Source organism: Penicillium rubens, assembly GCF_028828025.1.
Source record: "Penicillium rubens strain IBT 27055 chromosome Unknown utg000004l_segment0_segment0, whole genome shotgun sequence".
NCBI lineage: Eukaryota > Fungi > Ascomycota > Eurotiomycetes > Eurotiales > Aspergillaceae > Penicillium > Penicillium rubens.
Window position 1 is genome coordinate 1,980,999 of NW_026890602.1, and position 22,346 is coordinate 2,003,344.

The 22,346-nt window shown below is 48.4% G+C and overlaps 6 protein-coding genes across 6 annotated transcripts; 3 read left to right on the forward strand and 3 right to left on the reverse strand.

The window, feature by feature from the left end:
* Nucleotides 1-469: 469 nt before the first annotated feature.
* Nucleotides 470-2,206, reverse strand: N7525_010722 (uncharacterized protein; the record flags this gene model as incomplete). The annotated part of the gene is made up of 3 exons (XM_061215198.1): nt 470-622; nt 653-1,344; nt 1,402-2,206. Coding segments are annotated over 3 exons (1,650 nt in total), but the record flags the coding sequence as incomplete, so codon positions are not given.
* Nucleotides 2,207-4,665: 2,459 nt separating this feature from the next.
* N7525_010723 (uncharacterized protein) lies at nt 4,666-8,426 on the forward strand (the record flags this gene model as incomplete). Its single annotated transcript, XM_002561292.1, has 4 exons — nt 4,666-4,681; nt 4,756-5,112; nt 5,165-5,319; nt 5,373-8,426. The coding sequence occupies 4 exons, from the start codon at nt 4,666-4,668 to the stop codon at nt 8,424-8,426; spliced, it is 3,582 nt and encodes a 1,193-aa protein (XP_002561338.1).
* Nucleotides 8,427-9,103: 677 nt separating this feature from the next.
* N7525_010724 (uncharacterized protein) lies at nt 9,104-10,275 on the reverse strand (the record flags this gene model as incomplete). Its single annotated transcript, XM_002561291.2, has 3 exons — nt 9,104-9,795; nt 9,847-9,964; nt 10,021-10,275. 3 exons carry the CDS (start codon nt 10,273-10,275, stop codon nt 9,104-9,106), a joined length of 1,065 nt encoding a protein of 354 aa, XP_002561337.2.
* A 594-nt stretch (nt 10,276-10,869) lies between these two features.
* Nucleotides 10,870-12,918, reverse strand: N7525_010725 (transcription factor domain-containing protein; the record flags this gene model as incomplete). The annotated part of the gene is made up of 6 exons (XM_061215199.1): nt 10,870-11,113; nt 11,174-11,388; nt 11,457-11,942; nt 11,998-12,281; nt 12,334-12,768; nt 12,822-12,918. Coding segments are annotated over 6 exons (1,761 nt in total), but the record flags the coding sequence as incomplete, so codon positions are not given.
* Nucleotides 12,919-13,582: 664 nt separating this feature from the next.
* On the forward strand, nt 13,583-17,951 carry N7525_010726 (ABC transporter permease/ATP-binding protein; the record flags this gene model as incomplete). Its single annotated transcript, XM_061215200.1, has 10 exons — nt 13,583-13,768; nt 13,827-13,904; nt 13,970-14,085; nt 14,139-14,193; nt 14,264-14,865; nt 14,919-15,495; nt 15,542-16,103; nt 16,153-16,325; nt 16,374-17,870; nt 17,925-17,951. 10 exons carry the CDS (start codon nt 13,583-13,585, stop codon nt 17,949-17,951), a joined length of 3,873 nt encoding a protein of 1,290 aa, XP_061067712.1.
* A 2,050-nt stretch (nt 17,952-20,001) lies between these two features.
* On the forward strand, nt 20,002-22,035 carry N7525_010727 (uncharacterized protein; the record flags this gene model as incomplete). The annotated part of the gene is made up of 7 exons (XM_061215201.1): nt 20,002-20,242; nt 20,297-20,395; nt 20,447-20,653; nt 20,710-20,813; nt 20,872-21,409; nt 21,461-21,648; nt 21,700-22,035. 7 exons carry the CDS (start codon nt 20,002-20,004, stop codon nt 22,033-22,035), a joined length of 1,713 nt encoding a protein of 570 aa, XP_061067713.1.
* Between the last annotated feature and the right edge of the window lie 311 nt (nt 22,036-22,346).

Sequence of the window (22,346 nt, forward strand, 5' to 3'; positions counted from 1 at the left end):
TATGTAGCGTTCTTGATGCGTACCAAGGGACTTTTCTTCCCTCGACAGCATGTTGACCTCATGTATGTTTGACTTCACAAGTTTAATCCACGAATGGCCAGCTTCAAAATGGATTCAAATTTAATATTGATCATCTATGTAACCCCGTATGCACCAGAGGATAGGCCTGTAGACCAAGTGTGCCCTTGTCTTATTATAACTGGCGCTTCCCTACTTTGATCTCACCCTTGTAGAACAACCTGGTTGCCAATGGCTGCATGAGATGGTGGATTTAGCTTGGTTACGTTACTTATCACGGTATGATATCTTGAATAAATCTGCATGTGTCCTAGATAAGTCGGGCTTCTTTCTAGCTCTTGATGCAACATACACTATATGAATAGATGCCGTCTCCCATTTCCATCCGTTTGTATTCGACCGTCTTTCTCTCTTTTCGGTATCTCCTCCTTGCTATTTCTCCTTTGGACTCTCATTCTCCACTGCAGAAATCGGCCAGGTGGCCATCCGAGTACTCGCTGTTGAACCCCATGAACTGTGCCAGCCAACCATCCTCATACGCGCCAACCCACAACCCCTCCTTCAACATATCAACCAACCCCCACGGGATATGTCTGGCATGATCCTAGAAAGGTGGGGACCTAAGCGCAAGCACCCGGCCATCGCCCTTCTCCCCCCATACGAGAGTCTGCAGGGGGTAGTCCCAGGCAATAGCGTTATCGTCCCTACACCAAAGCGAGCGACACATCATCAACTGCTGCTCCGCCCAGCAGTTCCGCGCATGCTGACTCCGGATTTCTTCGGGGTAGAGCTCGTGCGCCTCGATCTCGCTTTCTAGACAGGGAAACAGCGGCGGCAATTCGACAGAGTCCCAGAGGAACGACGACAAGCCAGTTAGATGCTTGCACAACTCCACTTGCACGGCGTTGGCTACGTCGACGCCGTAGATGGTAAAGAGCCGGACGATGTCACAGAACAGGTGGACTACTGGGAAGCCGCGGGCGAGAGCTAGCCATTGGCTGATCCGTATGAGTACGATCGTGATTTGGTCGTCGTAGTGTTCGAGGTCGATGATGCATGCGAGCTCGATACCTGGCTGGGTTGAAATCAGGGCGGCTGGGGGCTGGGAGTTCTCTGGTGGCAGGAATCCAAGGATTTCAGCGGCCTTCGGATCGTTGTCAATGATAAATTGTTTTGCGGCCAGGGCGTTCCTGTCATACTGCTCTTCGACGGGCGGCCAGCGGTCCCAGTAGAGTGTTCCTTTGCAGGCCTGGAGGCGGTATTCTCTGAGCCGTTTTGTTTCCTTTTGTTGTTCATCCCAGTCTGGGCGGGGGTCATAGATCGTGTCTAGAGAGGTTTAGAAAGTCAGTTCATTTGCAGGAAATGAATGGTGTATTTGCAAACAGTTCTTGCGGCGATTCCACGCGGTTTCAGAGAGATCCTTCTTGAAATCTGCAATCAATTCCTTTGAGGCCAGGAAGCCATTGTCCATCTCCAGAGCACTCTCAACTCGGTCGGTGATCCAGTAAATTGGCTTGGATGTATCGCGTAGAGGTTCCACTAAGTTTCTGAGCATTTGCAACTCGCGAGAGAATAAGAATTCGTCGCTTTTCCTACACCATTCGCCGTCCTGGGACGATGGAAGCTGAGGTGCGAAGGTGGCACCGCACTTGAGGTTCTTTGGCTCGCGATTGAAGTTTCGAATTTGGTTTGCAAATAGTGCCCTGTGTCGGTTTTGTTGGAAATATTCGGGGATATTGTCCAGGGATTGCTGAAGTTTAACCACTGCCTCAAATGGACCAAACAGCGAGTAAAGGAGATGCGCGAAGGATCCAGGGAGAGTGTTGGTTTGCCAACTAGGAAGATAGGAAGCTATCATATCTGGTATATCGTTTAGGTTGAAGCCGATCACGAAATATGAGACTTCTTCCCGCAACATGTCGAGTATTACCATCATGCTCAGCTCTCCGATGCAGGCGTCCTGACATCTGCTCTTCGAGCAAAAGCCCAGGCGCCCTGTAGGTGGCCGAAGGGGGTGAGACCGGTGCATGATTCGGATGGAGATCCAATGCAGCGAGAATATGTGGTAGGTCTGCATAATCGCTAGGCTGAGCTGACCTTCGTAGAATTGTGTTTCTGCGCATCTCGATCGATGTTCGTGGGCTCGAAGGGATGCAAAGGTCTCACTTCTGCTTCCAGATTGGTACCTCTAGAACAGTATTCAGGAATCAGAGAGAGAGAGTAACCATAGGAACTGACTGTGCAGGGGTGAAAATGGGCTTGAGAAGTCAATGCTGGTTGAACCAAAGCCTAGTGGCTACAGCTAGCCAAGTTGGAAGCCAGAGGGAAACGAGAGGATGAGAGGGACCAGTGAAGGATCTCAGACGCTTATAGCCTCATTTAGGTGTAGGGGAGAAGACATACTGCGTGATCGTCTTTCCCTTGCCACTGGTCACATGAACGCAGTGGACAACTCAACAGCCAATGGAAAGAACGATTGAGATGGTTGATTGGCGAGGCAGGTTGAAATTGTCTGGAAAGTGAGAAAGAAGTCCATGTGATGGTGCGAGGTAAGGGCGATGATGAAAGCTATCAGGAAAGCGCGAATGTACTCCCAAAGTCCCAAAGTTATGTCGTTTAAACTGATCATTGCAACAAACACTGTTTGCTGTTTGGCTTTTATATAGGTTATGGATCACAGTGTCCTCGAGGCCATTATAGATAGAATGTGACAAGGTTATTCTCATGTAGCCAGTCATATCAACCAATAAGGAAGGTAATCTTGTCGAAAGCTTCCACATAGTGGCCAGTCCTAAGATTTGGGCTTTGATCGAAGCAGCTGGAAACTTCCAGGTTGGATCTCTGTATGTCTACATATATATTATCAGTATTATACAGTGAGGCCTGGTTCTTTCAGTGTTAGGGACGCGCTCCCAGAGATAGAGGATGGTGAACTTTTTATAGTCTTCCAAGGTTGTCCTAGGAAAAATGCACAAAACTAACAAACCCAGCAGTGCATGAATGCTCCAAATATTTTCATAGAGTGCCTCGTAACAATCTGGGCAGGTACCTAGGGATATATGATCATACAAAAAAGGAAAAGTGTCTTGAACCTTGAGATAACCTTATTTCCCGAACAGGTATAGGCGGGAGATATAACCGTGGATGTTGTATATAGAGCGGGGACCTCTGGAAAAGATGAAATGCCTGGAATTACCTAGGTACATCTCGAGATGCCACATGGCCGATCTACATTATTTTAAAGTACCTATGACGCGTTCGGTCAGATCTCCATGGAGCCACCCTGATCCTATGCTGCAGGCCAGAAAATCCTGGATCCATTGATCTATGCCAAGACTGCGTATAATACCTGGCATTGTACGGAGTACGAAGTACTCCGTATTCCAGTACTGAGGTATTATAATTATTATCCACCATAACTATAGGCAAAGTAATACAATTGGCCCCGTTGTGCCAAGGATTCTCTGAGCAACGATGGCTAGACTGCCCTAATGCAGGAGTGAAAAGGCCCGTGTGCGAAGTCCCATGAACTACATCCTCCCGGAAATATGTAGAAACGGGGAAGAAGAGTATTATTTACCAACATAAACTGTGTTTCGATAATGTATGTGGACCTAAACAGGGTACAGGTACAGCGGTGAATGGGTCATTACGCGTGTTCAGATCAGATTATCTGTGGAGTAGAAAGGCCAAGGCAGCGTATGAGAGTCGGATTTAAAGTGGCAATGGAACTGCAGAACTTGCCAAGCCAAGTTCACCCTCCATTTTTAGAATTTTTAGAGTGGGAATTAAAGTCTTGGCCACGGGGGTTCTTATAGAGTTAAGGGGAAATGAGAAAGGGGATATTTAGTATTAGGGGAATATAAGATATCTTATATATTGTACTTCATAAGGAGCAAGGAGTACGGAGGACAACATACAATAGCTAACTATATTTATCCATGCACACTAGTCTACTTATAGTCTTGTCTCTCAGAGGACCCGGGATGACGCCAATCAGAACCCTTTGAAGGTCTCAGTTGAAAGATAAATGCATCGCAGAAATTGGCTTGGCTTTGGCTTTTTCAAGTGTCCGAGAATAATAAGAGGATGTACACTATTATTGGGTGTAGCGTGGAATTGTTTAGTTGTCGCCTCCGACTTGCCCAGATGACCCACCGTAGTTCTGCTCTCTTTCTGTCTTTCTCTCTTTCTGTCTTTCTGTCTTTCCATGTCTATCTCTTCTTCTCAATATTATTCCAATTTTTTCCCTCTCTAACTCACTCGTTTGTCTCTGAATTATAAGAAAGAATCGTTAATCCTGGTGATTAGCGAAAGACGCAGCTTGTAACGTCATCTTCCTTGGCAGAGAAGCTCGATTTCCCTAAACTCCGAAACCACTCGCTCTCTTCATTCTTATTCTTCCAGGCTCACCCTCGTGGGGCTTTCATGGATTGAATCTTCCTCACCTAATTTGGTTCAGGCGCAGTCGCTATTTGACAGTCTCTCGTTCAGCGCAATCGACCTGCCTCGGACAGTTTCCTTTTAAATCCCACCACGTCCCCGGTCTCTCTCCTTACTTTCAAGACGTTTCACAGTCTCACTCACTGAGGGGTACTACTCAAAAGCCTACTGAGGTTCTTGTCTGTCGCATCACGTTCCGACGTCATGGGTCGTTCGCGTGGTAAGTCGATCCTCTCCGGATATGCCGGGAAGTGCACTAGAGCCCGTTATTGACTCTCCCTTGCATTTTACTAGTTCGCTCGTTCATATCCAGTTTTGGGGGGTCAAGGAACAGTGGTTCTGCCAAAGAAAGTAAAAGGTCATCGAGCGTTACGCCAATCACCAAAGTGACTCCGTCCGATACACCACCGCAGTGGCAAACCCCTCCCGATACACCATCTCCTCCGACCGAATCATCCCCTGTTAGCTCTGGACCAAGATGCGGAAATGGCTCGCGACCGGCATCCATGATCTTCTCACGCAACCCGCCTCTGATGCAGCAGGCGGACGATACCCCTCCGGAGCTGTCGCCAATCTTTTCATTCCTCAATATCCACACGAACAAGGTCTATCAGGAAGGATACTTTCTGAAACTGAATGATCTGGACACTTGTAAGCGATTCCCTCGCCCCTTTGCGGGGAAAGAATGTCTAACACGTGCCAGACGGACGCCCTTGTGCTGATCGGCAATGGGTGGAATGTTATGCACAGCTGGTCGGAACAGTTCTTTCACTATGGGATGGCGCTGCGCTGGACGCAGCAGGTGGAGAAGATGTCCCGGCGACCTTTATCAATTTGGCTGATGCCTCTCTTAAGATGGTAAGCCTTAACCTGCCAGAACCGTCAGACATGAACTCATCAGTTACTCGCAGATCGAGACTCTTCCGATCCAAAATGGAGCTATACAGCCATTGAAGAACGTACTCAGCCTTTCTTCCGCGGGCAAGAATCGATATCTGCTGCACTTCAATTCTTTCAACTCACTGACCCAATGGACTGCGGCTATTCGACTCTCGATGTTCGAGCACACGTCTTTGTACGAAGCTTACACCGGTTCTTTGATTGCAGCGAAAGGAAAAGATCTCAACGGAATCAACTCTATCCTGGCACCCACCAAATTCAAGTACGAAGATTGGGCGCGTGTGCGATTTGGAGCCGGAACCCCGTGGAGACGGTGCTGGTTTGTGATCTGCCCGCCGGACGAAAAGGAACTCCAAAAAGCGCGGAAAGTCACGAAGAAATCGGCGTACGACCGCCTGTCAATGCCGGTTACTGGCAACATCAAGTTTTACGAGACGAAGAAGACGAAAAAGGCGATTCCCATTGCAACGGTTACCCAGGTCTACTCGGCATATGCGATTTACCCACAATCTAAGGCTCTAATCGATGCATCCACCCTGGTGAAGTTGGAGGGACGGATTACCACCCATTCGCCTGATTCTTCCTCGGAAGGACTTGTTTTTGTCATGCCGGAGCCGCATGCTGCGGTTTCGGGATTCGAGATGATGCTGCGCTTCCTTTTCCCGACATTCGACACTTTCAATCTCTATGGCCGTCCTACTCGCCTGGTGGCGGACACTAATCACATTAAGAGCATCATGTTCGCCTTCCCCAAGGAGCGTCGCTATGGCTATCTTGACGTACTGGACATTGCCAGTCTCCTTCAAACCCCGGGAAGCCAAGAATGGAGCGAGGCTCAGTGGAGGAAACAGCTCAAAGAGGCAACACAGCGCCGGATTTCGTCTGGCAGGAGCAGAACCAATAGCGTGAACAGCGTGAGACCTCGCTATCGCTCCATGTCTGGCCGGCTTAGTGATTTCCCTATGGACTCTACTCGCCGCCAGTTTTCTGGTATCGACAACAAGCCTGAAATTAACAATTCTACCGAGGCTGTTATTCACGAAGTCCCCCAGAACGAAGGCTCACCCGCGGTGTATCACAACCGCGTGGTTTCTGATACCACGGGCTTCAACGCTGGGTCTCGGCCAGGCCGTGGGTCTTTAATTGAGAGCTCTCCTTCTCCAGATCTGACACACCGTGGGGTTCCAGCGGTCGCTCCTATCGCCGAGAGCGCCAGCTCCGGAAGCGAACCTAATCTCGACCGTCTCCAAGGCCCGTCAGTTGAAGATCAGCTCCCCCCACGCACTCCACCCGCTCCTGTTGAAAACCCCCCCGCATTTTCGCATGGACCCAAAGAGATGCCCACCAACCGACCAGAGGCTTCTTCGGAGCAGAGGTTGGCAAACAACCGGATGTCTCACGCAACACTTTCCCAACTAACATCGGTCGGAACTATGGGACTGGGTGCGGCAGCCGCCGGTGCTGCATGGAAAAGCCACCAGACACAGCCCACAGACTACGAACAGCCCCATGACAGGAGCTTCGACCGAGCCTATGCTCCTGGCCCCGTTGTGTCCACAAACTCTCTTGCAACTTCATCAAGTGATGAGGACATTGGTCTTGCACTCCCGGTTCGACCTCCTCCAGTTCCGGAGCATCGCCCGAACACACCTAGTAGTGGCAGCCCGCATCGGTTTTCTCCCCAGGAGTACTCCCCGCAACGGATGCAAATTCATTCCGACAAATCTGTACGACGCAAGCCACTCCCCCAGCAAAAGCTTTTCGGGACAGAGCCGCAGTCACCAGGCGAACCGAGTTATGACGATCTTCGCCATACCCTTGATGAAGATGCGCTGAATAAAATTGCTCCTCATCTTCCATCCCCAGTCTCATCTACTGGAAAAAGAAATGGAAATGAAGACGAGAGCATTTACGATGATGCGTCGACGGTTTCGCCTGACTATGCTAGCACTCACGGTTCCGTCTACAGCAAGAAATCCGTCGCGTCCACCAGACCTAGAATGGGTGTCATGAAGACTGTGGGAGTCCCAGCGGCCAAGGATTATGTCATTGGCGATGCTCGTTATGCTATGGATAAGGCCCCAACTTCGAACCCGGACATTCCTGCTGTTGACTTCGGCCCAACTATGACCTATTTGCCGACTACCGGGCGCCCAACCACATCAGACACCCTGAGAAAATCAACGCACCAACGCAATGATTCGTCGGGAACCAAATTTACGGTCCCTACCCAAGCGCTCGACCAGGCTAATGCCCGGCCTTCCAGCCGAGAGGAATATCGACGGAGCATGCTGTGGCAGCCTGGAATGGCTTCCGGTCGCCCTGTCACTCCAGGAGGTCTCACCCCGGAACAGTACGTGCAGCAACGGGCGGCTCCCAGTCCTCCGATGCAGCTTCACAATCGCACCCCTTCCAATCCCATGTCAGTGCAACGCCCGGTGTCTGGCGACTGGACACATTATGCCCGTACCAATTCGCCCATGAGCCCTCAGCGAGATCCTAACTATCGGCCTTCGTCTCGTGGTGCCCAGGGTATGCTTAACTACAATGATGCTTCAGCCAATCTTTCCGCTCGTGAACAGGAGCATGTCGCCCGCATGACCGGCTCTTCATTCTTCAACATGTCGAATGACAACCGGAAACCGCAGGCTCCTGTCAACCCTATGGGCCTTGTCTCGCACATCGATGCTCGGGAACGCGAGAAGCGTGAAATGAAGGAGGGAATGTCGAATCAGGCGGTTCAGCAGGCCATTGTGCACCGTCAGCAGCACATGATGCAGCAGCAACAGTACGCGCCTCAGCAGTTCTCGCCGCCGTTCTCACCTCAGCCGATGCAGCCCCAACAGGCTGGGTCTGTGTATCCGTCTCAACACGGTCACCACGAGTCCATGTACAACATTCCAGGCGCCAGCCACACATGGGATGCCCTAAACCAGACGAATCGCCCCGACCAGCCTCGTCGGTCATCCTGGTACGGACAGCTTGCGCAGGCTTCCCAAACACCGCCCAGTTATCAACAAAGCCAGTACGGCCAAGAACCGAGGTACTACAGCTATGCTAAATAGACTGGTTCCTTTCCTCATCTCTGCCTCGCTCTATCTCTCACCTATCCTTATGCCACTACCTCATCTTTCCTTTCAGTCCTTCGACTCCTCATTCCTTGCATATCATTACCAGCCAATCTTTACTATGTTCAACCCGCCATTCCTGCGTACCTATCAATCTTTGCACCTGGCTTTCAATCCTTTCCCCTTGCAGCGCAGTTCTTCTTGCATTTTGCAACATCGCTCATTATCATTTCGTTTATCTCTCATTGCTTCTTTGCATCACGCATCCAACCGGAGTTCCAGACGGGCGTGGTGGGATCGTCCCTGATTTTTTTTTTTTTTTTGCGAGTCCCTTGCTTACCTATGAGTATATTCGGGTCCTTGCCTTTTATTCTCTTTATTAAACATGTTTGTTTCAGACTCGTGGAAATATGTGGCCTGTATGTACACGGTATAGATTGACCTTGGATATTCAACCAGGCGATTGCTGTTTGTCTACTCCATATGTATTCCTTTTTCCTTGAGTAAAGAATTCGTAGTAGCAAAGCGGTATATACATTGTAGACAGGGGAAATGAGGACGAGAAATCTACTGCATTCAATCTATAGAAAGCGTCTTATAGAAGGCCTGGAGCAAGCAAAGAATATCTTGGTAACCAAGTAATGCACCAGGTCGCTTGATGAACTTCGCGCACACTAAGCAATCCCTGGTGTATCTGCAAGGCGGAAAATATATTTCGTAGCGCTTGCTTTTCCGGCTTTCAAGTCTCTTAACGCCTCTTCAACACCTTCTAGGCCGCGCGGCCTAACTTCGAAAGGATGACCCGAGAAACTGCGATTGCTCAATGCTCTTGTAAAATACCGAGAGAGATTGAAACCTAGTACCTCGTTATCCTCAAACTCCGGTTGTTTGTGCACCGATCCAACCGAAGTGATCGATTTGTTCGCAGGCGAGACGTCTAGATCATTAGGCAGCACGAAATCAATCTGTCCACCGGGGGCGACCGAATTCTTTAAGACTTCTGCGCTTTGCGGAATGATAACAGCATCGAGTGCATGCTCCACCTTGGAGTGACCGGCCCGTTCGAGACTGTCTCTGATCTGCTTGACCGTTGTCTCTACACCTTCACGATAGTCGATCACGACATCTCCTTTGCTTGAACCGAGCAAGCCCCCAACATACTGCGATCCTTTTCCTGCAATGGCGATGATAGGGTGGATATTGCTGTTGCATGCCAACTTGATTGCGAAAGAGCCGACAGCTGTGCTTGCACCATAGATGATGAATGGGGTCGGTTCCGTTGCAGGTGCCCACGGGGGCGGGAAGCGATGGTGCGCGTATAAGGAAACAGCAGCAGTCAAGGCAGCGAGTGGGATGGTGGCGGCTTCTATTCGTTTTGGTTAGATCCGTGACCTAGGAATATTGGTATTCGACGCACCTTCGAATGAAGTGTGTGTTGGCAAATGGAAAGTTGTATGACTCCACGCAATTGCGTACTCGGCATACGAGCCACCAGGCGTACACATTTCGTGAAAGGCTGCAACGCGATCACCCGGCTTTAGAAATTGTGAGCTTAGGCGATATAAGATGCAAGCGAAAGTAGGCGACTCACTTTGAATTCGACTACGTTGGATCCGACTTTCTCAACTACTCCGGCAATGTCGTCTCCCAGGTTCAGCCCTTTCTTGGCCTTGAGCATCATCTCCAGCTTGCTATTCCCAGAAGCTGCGATATCTGGGACCTTCCAGTCCTTTGGGTTCGACCCGGACACGACCACTTTGATGAGCACTTGGTCATCGTTCGGCTCGGGGATTGGACTATCCACGAACTTCACAGTCGGTCCTGCTAAATTGATGACCTCTTTCATGTTTCTGGTTACCGCAGGGCTGGAGTTAAGGAGGACAAATGGAATAGAAATGCAGACGGATGTATCAAGTTCGATTCGGGATATAAATGATGCCTTGATTATAAATCGACAGCCCTGATCTTGACTACCCAGTGAAATAGATACCACCTATTCGCCATGCCATCACTTGTCAATGCATAATCAAGTGGCAAGTGGAGGACTAATTGTGGGATACCGATGGGGAGCCGGTGGGGAGCCGGTGGAAGGGGAGAGCTCAGAGAATTGCTATCTCCAATGGGAGTACATATCTATAAGGTATGTTATATGTAGTTTATGAAGGCAATAAGCGAGTTACGAAATCGAAGGTGTTTCTAACCATACATCTCATTTCATTTTCCTATAGACGGTACTTAGATTGCAATCTCAGGGACAGAACATCTGGGAGCTTCCTCTGATTAAACCCAAATGAACAGGATGACACAGAATCAGGAGAAAAGTGATGGACATGTTCCAAAATGGCAATTAAAAAAGTTCTTTTCAAATGTTCCTGAGAAAGCGAAGGTTAACAGACGCCCAAAATTGTTTACAACTAGAATATGGGGACCCTATCCCTAACTATGCCCCAGCATCTACCGCTCGCGCTAGTCTATCCATTTTCGTTTGCTGGCAAGCCGTAGCCATAGATTTGATGATGATGATAACCGGCTTGAGCTCGACTCGTTCCTTAATGACCATCTCGACGTAATCGCTAATCCAGCCTATGGATACGAGATCCTCCTCGAGATTGGCGTGGTCAGGATTTCCAATGACATCCAAACAAAGGATAAAAAATGGGATGAACTGGTGGAATAATATGAGACTGTTCCAACAATTAATCAATTGCGTAAACGAGGAAAGGTAAGTTGCATGTTTGACATACCTGACGCCCCAAAACGCATGCGCCGAGGACGCAAGGAGAGATTGGAAGGTTTTCACAGATTTTCTGGATATCTCCACAGCTTGGGATGGTAGGATGTGACTCTGGTTGCATTTTTTGGATTGATAGAGAACGATGAGCATTTTGTAAGTGCTGAGTAGTACGTCGACGCAGAACCACATATCGACGTGATTTGTAGCCATTTGAAGAAGGCCCTCCTTTAAAGTGATAGATTAGCAATGAAGATCCCATAACTTTTTTCTTTCAAGTTAGTGTGAAGACGTACCGCATCCCAATCCGATAATATTAGCTGAACCTCGTCGATAAAACTGTCAATTGTCGCATCATGGGAGACGGGATCAGGATCTTTCCCTTCGTCAACCCAATCAAGATATTTCATCACAATGAGCGCCAATCGCATAGACGCGATGAAATGAATCTGAATGAAGCGGGACGATTCGTGGTCGATGCCGTTGATAGTTGGGTCGGGGAAATTGACTTTCCACGATCCTGCCGGGATGAGGGTTGGTTTTCCGAAACACATGCGAAAAAGACAATCCGTTCGCAAAATGTGCCAGAATTCGAACCGTTTTCGATTCCGCTCTACTTCCGCCTGGTGTGGGAGAGATCCCGGCTCTGTGGAAAGTTGGTTATCTCCCTCGGAAGGTGTCTCATCTACGGAGAAATATCCTAGGGCTTTGGATATCCTGCATGCTTGGGCGAGGGCTTTCCAGGATAAATCGATATTGCAGCATTCGAGAAACAATGACATCTGCTGAATTTATTAGTTCATTGGTGTAATATTGAAAAGTATCTGGTTTTCTTACCAGCGTCAATGCTGCGAAGAAGTCGGCTGGGGTGTCTTTGACATTTTTCAGCCAGTCTTCGCTGAGAGAAACGCATTTCTGGTATAGAATACGGATCAAGGTGCCTCTTCTTGGGAGCGCCTCTGGCTTTGTGACCATGCCTTGAAGAAGAACGGTGTGATAGATGATTTGGCAGGTACAATCTAGTTGAACATGGGGTATTTTCAGCAGATCCGGAATTGAAGCTAGAAATGATTTTTCGAGAGGAATCTTGAAGCCTTCGAAATGGGAGAAGCTGTAGTAGTCTGGATTGGACGTTAGCGAATGAATAACCAAGCGCGGGGCAGATGTGTTTACAGTCTATAAGCTGTTGTGCTAGGTCCTTTGGAATGGACAGCTCTTCTGGCGGCTCCGTAGGCTGTGTATCTTGCATGAACTGGATTTCCGACATGGCGGAAGTAATGGCACAAAGCCATTGTTCATTTTCGAGAAAGCATGATTCAATTTGTTGCAGGTGGCAGAAGACACTAGAGAGAAGCATAGATCGACTGCCTTCATCATTGATACGATTGACGATATCACAGATCCCGGGTGGGACTATTGTGGTCGGGATTTCTGGCAGCGTTGTATTTCGCGTGTTCTCTGATTCGACAGAAGAAATAGACATGGAATCGACCTCATTATCTTGATTTCCTGCAAAAGTATCCAAGCCACAATGCTCCTCTAGGCGTTTGAGACGCTTGAGAACTCCTAGAAGAGCACCCTTCTCAGAAATTTCGATCCTATGATAGTCTTAATTAAAATTTGGAGGGATGTAGTAATGGTTCATGGCTGGGCAAATGTACCCTTGTTTCTTGGTTCGTGGCTTTCGTGGCAAGTAAGCACACTCAGCTCCTGTGGCTTCACATCTATCACATCTCGGCGTAGCTCGATTGCAGCGAATCTAGAAGATTGTTATTGTGGCTGAACAGTCAAGATGACATTACTGCCAAGGACTCTATACCTTCTTAGACTGACAACGACCACACTAGGATAGCCTCAAGTCAAAATTCGACCGAGTCACGTGTGCACATAATATTTTCTCACCGAAATAGTTGCTAATGGACGCCCAGTACTCATCGTTGTTCGTAGTGGCACTGCTAACTACTGTTAGCTCGGTATGGGATGTTGCGGGAAAGTGAAAAGGCCGAAAGTCCGGAGGGACTTGAATCTGGGGCCTCGACTCTGATTGGCTGTAGGGCTCTCGTGTTAAGTGGGTCTGGACTCTCAGTAACCCCGAAATCCCGTACGCTAGTCCGGATTAGGTCATGGCCTAACCCCATTTAGAAACCACCTCGCTTTATGACTCCTGAAGGGTCCCAAAGTAGGCATCTCTTTGATCCATTTTGGTCCACGTTGATGACGGCCTGAGATTTCTTGGCCTATCACAAGGAGCAATTTAAAGCGCAGTCGCCTAGTCTGGAAATTTCCGTATTTCCTGTCAAATGATCTACAGGCAATGTACGTTGACGAGAGCCGCGTGGCTGTCTTTGAATATAAACCCAAAGGAATCCTCTTCCTAGGATGAGCTCTGTTCTCTGCTACCATCAAGGTTATTTTCCAAAGGATGGGTCTCTCTTCAGATTCTCCCCAAGGAGCTGTGACCGAGACAAGGTCTATGACACGAGAGTCATGTTCTCCATATTTGACGGATGACCGACAGCCCAATCTTGTCGAAGTCGACGAGGATCCCATGCGGGATCCTGATGTCAAAGATGTGAAACAGCAATATCCGTCCCTTAGCGATTATTTCGTATGTGTCAAGTGACCGAGGCAATATTTCGTCGCGATGTATCGCTAATAACATACAGAGGATTCTTTCCTACCTAACCACCAAAGATCGCGCGGTCTTGATAGTCGCTCTCATATGCTCCATGGCTTCAGGTGTCGTAAGTTGACTATGTTTCGGGAGTTCAATTGCAAAGTACAAATAAAGTTACTAATCGGTCGCCAGCCATTGCCTATCATGAATATCGTTTTTGGTGAGCTGGTCGGTAGCTTCAGCGATTACTTTCTTCCCGATTCAGCAACGACCGAAAGCGAATTCAAAGCTTCCATTAGTCGACTGAGGTAAGCGCAGAATCACAGTTGTCATCATTGTATCATGGGGCTAATTGTGAAAGTCTCTACATAGTCTACCTCTTCATCGCGAAGTTCGTCTTGACATACTTTTCAATGGTATGCTAGGATACCCCAAGTGAAACTGCGGTACTTCCCCCAAAGCTAACCCGCTCAAATCCAACCACAGTACTGCTTTCGTGTTACCAGCCTTCGAGTTTCAGCGGCTTTACGACTTGAATACATGGCCTCGCTCTTCGCCCAACCCTTGAGTAAACTGGACCAAGTATCAGTCGGCACAGTTGTCAATGCTATCACAACTTCCTCCAACTCCATTCAGCAAAGCATCTCCGACAAACTGGCAATTCTGTTCCAATCCCTCGCCCTTTTAATTGCCGCATACATCATAGCCTTCAAGTATTCGTGGGCCCTGACCCTTGCTACCAGCTCAGCTATACTCTTCATTCTGTTCGTATGCTGTCTGACGTTGCCCGCGATTTCCAAGATCCAGCAAAAGGTAGACAAAGCAGATGAAAAACACTCGGCAATCGCGGCCGAAGTTTTTGGTTCCATTCGAACAGTCATCTCACTGGGCGCCGAGGCACCGTTGGCCACAAAATATCGTCAATGGGTCGAAGAGTCTCGGAAAAGAGGAATGAGCTTGTCGGTTATTATGGGGCTTCAGTTTGGTCTTATCTTCTTTGCCATGTACGCTAGCTATGCGTTGGCGTTCTGGCTGGGGTTGAGACTGTTTCAGCAGGGCCATATACCGAACATTAACACAGTCATAACGTATGTTTTCTCCCTCCAGCGCTGTCTTGTCGCTACTCACAAATCTGTTCCAGGGTATTCTTTTCGGTCATGATTGCAGTCAGCGTACTAGGCAGTATCGCATCGCCATTAATGATGGTTTCCAAAGCGGCTAGTGCAGCGGCTTCCTTTTTTGAAATAATCGATTCGGAAAGAATTGTTTCTGGCGGAGACCGCGATGCGGCTGCCCTCGGCTCAGGGGACATAGTCTTCGAGGATGTGCAGTTTTCGTACCCTTCTAGACCGGATACCCAAATTCTCATGGGTCTCAACGCGCGGTTTGAGAAAGGAAAGACAACAGCAATAGTTGGCCCATCAGGATCAGGTAAAAGTACTATTGTCGCACTCACAGAGAGATGGTATTCTCCAGAACAAGGAAGCATTTCAGTGGGCCAGCGCAATATTGAGCAGCTGGATCTCAAGTGGTGGAGATCTAACATCGGGCTTGTGCAACAAGAGCCGTTCTTATTTAATGACACGATTTTCAAGAACGTCTCTTTCGGACTAGTCGGTACCAAATGGGAAGATGAGCCTGACTCGGTGAAAGCCGGATTAGTGGAAAATGCGTGCAAAGAAGCATTTGCCGATGAGTTCATCGATCGGCTGCCCAAGGTATGTAAGCTGCTCACTTTCCATCTTCGTTGCTAAAATTCTCTAGGGATATGAGACAGTTGTGGGTGAGAACGGCACGAAGTTAAGCGGAGGTCAGAAACAGCGCTTGGCTATAGCGCGAAGTATCATCAAAGAGCCTACTATTCTCGTTCTGGACGAGGCCACTAGTGCGATTGATGTTCGGGGAGAGAAGATAGTTCAAGCAGCCCTCGATCGCGTCTCTAGGAACCGAACTACGCTTGTGATTGCCCACCGATTATCCACCGTTCGACGAGCTGATCGGATCATTGTTCTTCGCGACGGCCTGAAAATTGAAGAAGGGACTCACGATGAGCTTCTTGCAGTGGAGGACGGCCTTTATCGGGGCCTGGTCAATGCACAGAAACTTGAAATCGCTGCAGATGATGAAGATGGTACAGTGGAGACCATAGAACCTTTCAAAGAGGAGCTTGAGCACTATGCGACTGCATCTGCCGAAGACTCGCAAGAGGAGGCAAAGAAGACTAAAAAGCGAGGCTTCTTTACCAGCGTGGGACTTTTGATGTATGAGTCTCGTACTCATTGGCCATTCTTCCTCCTAGCACTACTCGGCATTTTGGGTGCTGCCTGTAAGCAGTCTTGCCCGAACGCTTTTGATCCTGGTTAACAATAAAGCAGCCGCGTACCCTTTACAGAGCTGGATTTTTGCAAAGCTTATCGATGTGTTCAGCTTTAGAGACCAGAAACTCACCGATGCCGCCAATTTTTGGTCTCTGTGGTTCTTTGTCTTGTCTCTTGGAATTGCCGCCTGTTATTCAGCGGTTGGCTTCGCGGCCAACAGACTCGCAATTGTCAGTGGATATCATACGAATTATATAATGGATCTAACAGTATTATAGGAAATGTCTTCCACTTGCCGGACGGAATATTTTGAAAACATTCTGGAAAAGCCCGTTCCATTCTATGATCTGAACGACAATGCCTCCGGCTCACTCGTTTCGCGCCTGGCAACCGATCCCAAGCAGGTCCAAGATCTGATCGGGGTAAATGGTGTTTTCCCAGTCATTTCACTCTGCAGCATGATTGGTTGCATCGCCATTGCCTTTTCTTTTGGGTGGAAATTAAGTCTCGTGGCTACGTTTGCTGCTCTTCCCTTCGTTTTCCTTGCTGCGTTTATGCGCATACGTTATGAGCTGGAGTTTGATTCGATGAATGCTGCTGTTTACTCCGGCAGCTCCCAGTTCGCAGCAGAAGCTATCGAGGCATTTCGCACCGTTTCAGCATTGACAATGGAGGATTCTATTCTGAAAAGATACTCGAACCTTCTGCAAGAGCAGCAAAAGAAAGCTTTTCGCAAAGCATGGCTCGCTACTCTAGTGTTTGCCTTCTCTGATAGCGTGGAGCTTTGCGCCATGGCGCTTACCTTTTGGTACGGTGGTCAGCTGCTAGCGTCTAGAGAGTATGAGCCGGTTTCCTTCTTTGTTGTGTATATGTCTATCATTCTCGGCGGACAACAAGCGGGCCAATTCTTTAGCTACGGACCTAATATCGCCCAGGGCACTGCTGCAGCGAACAGAATGCTCGACTTCCGTCCAGATTTGTGCCATTCCGAAAAGGACTCTGAAAAGCTCAAGATCAATACAGCTACTCGGTCTGGGGCTCATATCGAATTCCAAAAGGTTGCCTTCAAGTATGCTTCACAGGAGAACCCATTGTTCACCGACCTCGATGTCACCATTGGAAGTGGCCAGTTCGTTGCATTTGTCGGCGCCTCGGGCTGCGGGAAAACGACCATTATCTCAATGCTCGAGCGATTTTACGATCCTTACAAAGGGAATATTTTCCTCAACAGCGAAAATATAACTTCGATAGATACAACCTCATACCGTCGATCCTTGTCACTCGTAGCGCAAGAGCCACGGCTTTTCGAGGGCACAATTCGAGACAACATTACACTTGGCCTCGACCCATCAGAATACACCGACGAAGAGTTGCTTCAGGCATGTACTGATGCCGAGATCCACAACTTCATTACATCCCTGCCTGAGGGATACTCCACAGATCTAGGCATAAAAGCACAGACAGCATTGAGTGGTGGACAGCGCCAGAGACTTTGCATAGCGCGTGCATTGTTACGAAAACCTACCTTGTTGCTTCTAGACGAGGCAACATCCAGTCTCGACTCGCAGTCTGAAAAGGTTGTCCAGGGTGCCCTTGAACGTCTAGCGGCACGGAGGAGTATGACGATTGTCGCAGTTGCGCACAGACTAGCAACTATCCAGAAAGCGGATATTATTTTCGTTTTTGGAGAGAGTCAGAATGGAAATGGGTCTAATATCGTCGAAAGGGGGTCACATCAGGATTTACTCCGCAATAAGGGGATGTACTGGCAAATGGTAAGTGAAAACCCTCACTTTCTGATTACCATTTTCTAACGCTCGAAATTTTAGTGCCAAGCAAATGGACTAGATAGGTGAAGTCAATCAAATGTCCTCGACTCATGTTTCTCCATATTCCAACCTCTCGACTCTTCTATCTCGACTCCTTCATTTCACCTATCCTCTCTCAGCTTCTCTATTATCTGCATTATTATTTTTAAATAAGAAATATATAGATGGATGGCAGATGGCATCGAAGGGAGGTTAATGTGACAGCATAGTAATTCACAGGTCCGCCGTTTACAGTAAAAGCAGGAACAGGCATTTCAGTAAGGGGACCAAGTAAATAACTTGTGAGCAAAAGGAAGGTACCCTGCACCCATCAGATTAGCCAAGATTCAATATTGTGAACTTCGAATCAGTTTCTTGTGACTGATAATTCACCTTTGCTATGGCAACGTCACCGAGTTCAGAGTTGCCGGTTGGAACTTCACCAAGACCTCATTTTCAATTCTCGACTTGGGGAATTGAGGCATCGGTGTAACTGTGTAACTGTGTAACTCATGCCCTTGATGTGCTTGTCCGAACGCCTTATGGCAAAAAAGTGCCTCAGCGCTACTCTAAAGCTTAGAAATTTCCGTCGGCATTTGATATATGTTCGGAGTGCTAGCTGGTAGTTTCGGTGATTGATGCTATTCAAAGATTTTTAAGTGTCAGCGGGTACCTACCCACCTGGTACATATGTAGACAGCTATATGTACTTGATTTCCTCTGCCGGGTGGAGCTTTCCTATATTAGTATCTCAGCTGCCGCCGCTTTTATGAGGGCGCTCAGAGTCAGGCTCACTGGGTAGATTTCAGTCCGGGCTCAGGCTCACTAAGCTGCTCAGACTAATCACGTGATTGCTCAGTGAGCGCTCAGAGTCATCTATTGAGCACCCAGTCTACACTCAGACCATACCTAAAGTAGTAAGCATTCCACATGACTCCCCGTTATTTCTGGCGTTAGCCGCCATGGTCAATGCCAACCTTCTGACATTTTCCTCGAGATTGAAAAGCATCCCTTCAAAGCGATAGGATCGCCTATCTTGGTAGAGACACGATAGATATTCAAGGTCTTACGTATCAATCGACCTTCCGAGCGGGAAAGGGTCGGCTCGGGCCATTCTCTTCTGTGCTAGAATGGTTATAAGATATACTGGAGGCTAACCTCAGGATGATAGCTAGCGGTGAGATTGACCCCTGCTACCCGGTGGAGACCTACCTTGTCTACCGGTTTCGCTAGGACATTTTCGGCTCTCTCTTAGCAGACGTGTCACTAGGCGATCAATTCTTCCGTAAGTATCTAGACGACAAAGGCGATTATAGACTAGGAATGGACCCAAGCTGTCTCTAAGGCCGAGGCGTTCTCTTCACCGTGTATGATGTGGCCAGTAGGCGAGTTCTACGACGGCTCTAATGAGCTAGACGCGGATAAACTACGAATGGCTGCTATTTTCTGCAAGAGAGGTTATGAGGATCTCGCGGACTATATGGTTAAAGGCAGAACGATTTAGAGATTCTTTGCTCTTAGGGTTGAGAGCTCCTTTCTAGATATGGAAACACTTCTACCTTTGTTTGCAGGAATTCGTCAGGCTTTCAACTTTGAAGACGAACAGTGGGAGATGTGGAAGAGCAAGGCTCTTGATAAATGGAAAGATGACGAATTGCTTCTCAGTTTGTTAGCCAGAACAGGATAGGAGGGCACCATTTATGCTTGACGTACAATAAACACAATCCACGAATGTAATAAAATGATCCACTATCAAGCGTGATATCATCAACCTTAAGGAAAAATGGCTGAACGGCATTTACCCGAGTTAGAGGAGAGAACTGACCCAGGTACCGACGCATGCTAACCCGCGGCGGGTTTGGTAAGGTGGGTCGAGGTCACGCTGGGGTTGTGGAGAACGGGCAAAACGGCGAAATCTCCGCGCGTCGATACACTTCACCTTCGGTCATTGTGGACCAAAGTGGAACTGGGGAAAACATGGAGACAGGCAGGTTATAAATCAGGCGCGGGCTATCGGGGACCGCTATACTTTTTTTTTCTTTTGCATTTTGCTATTAACACACGATTGCCCCCATTGCGACACAACAGGGTATCAAATATGGCAGAGGCATTATCAGATCACGTCGAGGAGATCTCAAATGAACCTCAAATGACCGTGCGGGATAAGAGCGAAAAGGGTGATATTTGTAAAGATGTCCTCCTGGACGCCGAATACTCGCACATAAATCACCCCGAGCCATGGCGATTTGAGCACTGGATTCCTGGCGGATATAGCCAGTCCAGGATGATAAGATTCAAGAATCCATCGACGACGTACAAGGCCATCAACTTCTTTGCCGGTACGTGACTCGTGAACGCCTGCTATTTCAACTCTTCGCTAACTCAATATCAAGGTACTGCGATTTGCTTCTACGGGTATGATCAAGGTGTTATGTCCATGGTCAATCTGAATCGTGATTATCAGAAGCTTATGGGAATCTATCCCCTCAAAGGTATGTTTCCAATGATGCTATACTCCAAATTGTTTCTCATTGTGTCCCTAGGAAGTTCTAGAAACACAGCAGCCGAGGGGGGTATCGTTGCTGTATACTATGGGGGCACAATGATCGGTGCGCTCATGGCTGGTGCATTGGCAGACCGATGTGGACGTGTGAAGGCCATTGTTTTTGGTTGTTTGTGGGTTGTTTTGGGCGCTGCGCTTCAAGCATCCGCTTATAATATTACGTGGATGTGTTTTGGGCGTGTTCTTGGTGAGTTTCTCGTTGCACATGGAACTACGGCGATAAACTGACTGGTTCCTGCCTAGCTGGCATTGGTGTTGGGGCCATTGATTGTGTAATTCCGGTCTGGTCAGCAGAAGTCAGTAGTCACTCAGCTCGAGGTACATTTTTGGCTCTTGAATTTGTGATGGTATGTTTCCTTCGGATACCGAACTTGCCAGAAAACCAGACTAACTCTCCCGGCTTAGAATATTGGAGGCCTGGCGATGGCTTACTGGATCGAATACTTCGCATCGTTGAATCCCAACCAGTCCATGGCTTGGCGTACACCTCTCGCCCTCCAATTAGTCTTCATCTTCTTCATCGGAATTGGAATCAACTTCTTCCCCGAGTCCCCTCGCTGGTTGATGAAGATGGGTCGATACGAAGAAGCACGGGATATCCTGCAAGCCACACGACCCGGCGATATCGAACCCGAGGCACGGCAGATCATTCAGACAGTGCAGTACGAGATGAAAGTATCATCAGCAAACCAGTATCTTGCGATGATATTCCCCAAAGACGAATATACACGCAAGCTGCGATGGCGAGTATTCCTCGCCGTGTGGTTGCAGATCATGCAACAGCTTGTCGGCATCGGTGTCGTCACTGTCTACGCCGTCGACTTATTTTCCACAGCGGGTTTCAACGAGAACTTGTCCAAGCTCCTGGCTGGCTTTAACAATATTAGCTATATGTTTTCCGTCTTCTTCGCGGTTATCACTTTAGATCGATATGGGCGCAGACGTGAGTACCTCCAAACACCTTTTCTTCAAAAGCGATAACTGAATCTTGCAGAGACAATGCTCTGGGGCGCTGTCGTCATGTGCATTGCCCTTCTTGTGGCAGGTATCCTGGATATGTATGCCCAAGAAGCCGGACCAAACCAAAGGAAATATGGAGCCGGCGTCGCGGCCATGACCTTTTTCTATACGGCTACATTTGGTGCTACTTGGCTGACAACACCTTGGCTCTATCCAACAGAGGTGAATTTCTTCACTCTTTCACAAATGTATATCATACTGATAATAATTTAGATCTTCCCGCTGACTGTCCGTGCCAAGGGAGGTGCGTGGTCCGTTGTAGGCTGGTCGATCGGAAATGGCATCGTGACAATGATCACTCCTTTCCTCTTCCAGGCCATTGGATATGGTACGCTTCTACTCCTTGCCGGACTGAATGTATTTGTCATTCCGTTCCTTATCCTACTCTATCCCGAGACGGCTGGTCGGAGTCTAGAGCAAATGGATGTTTTCTTCGACAATGCCGATTCTTTGAATGTGTTTACTGCCAGCAAGAGAATTCGGGGAAAAGGGTTTGACGATTGGCAGTGGACCAAGAAGGTCACAACGAGGGACACTCCTGTTGATTAAGGAGGTTACATAGTGCGTTGTTAGATACTAGCTACTTTCCAGTGGAGAATGTGAGACTTCTTTGTAGATCAAAAATGGCTCAGTTCTTGTCGACGTAATGGCCTCGGATCCCCCTTCTCCGAGACATGTTCAAGAGATATTCGGGCCGACAGCCTTTTGCAGCTCGCCGAATGCACCGCGCTCGGCGCACGGGGGTAACTAGCCATAAAATGGACCGAGGTGTGGAGTTGCCAATACTCGCCGTGAAGGCATGAGCCGCCCAGTGGAGACGTGAACGGCTAAGACGCCGTAACCTCCGTTAGACCACGATG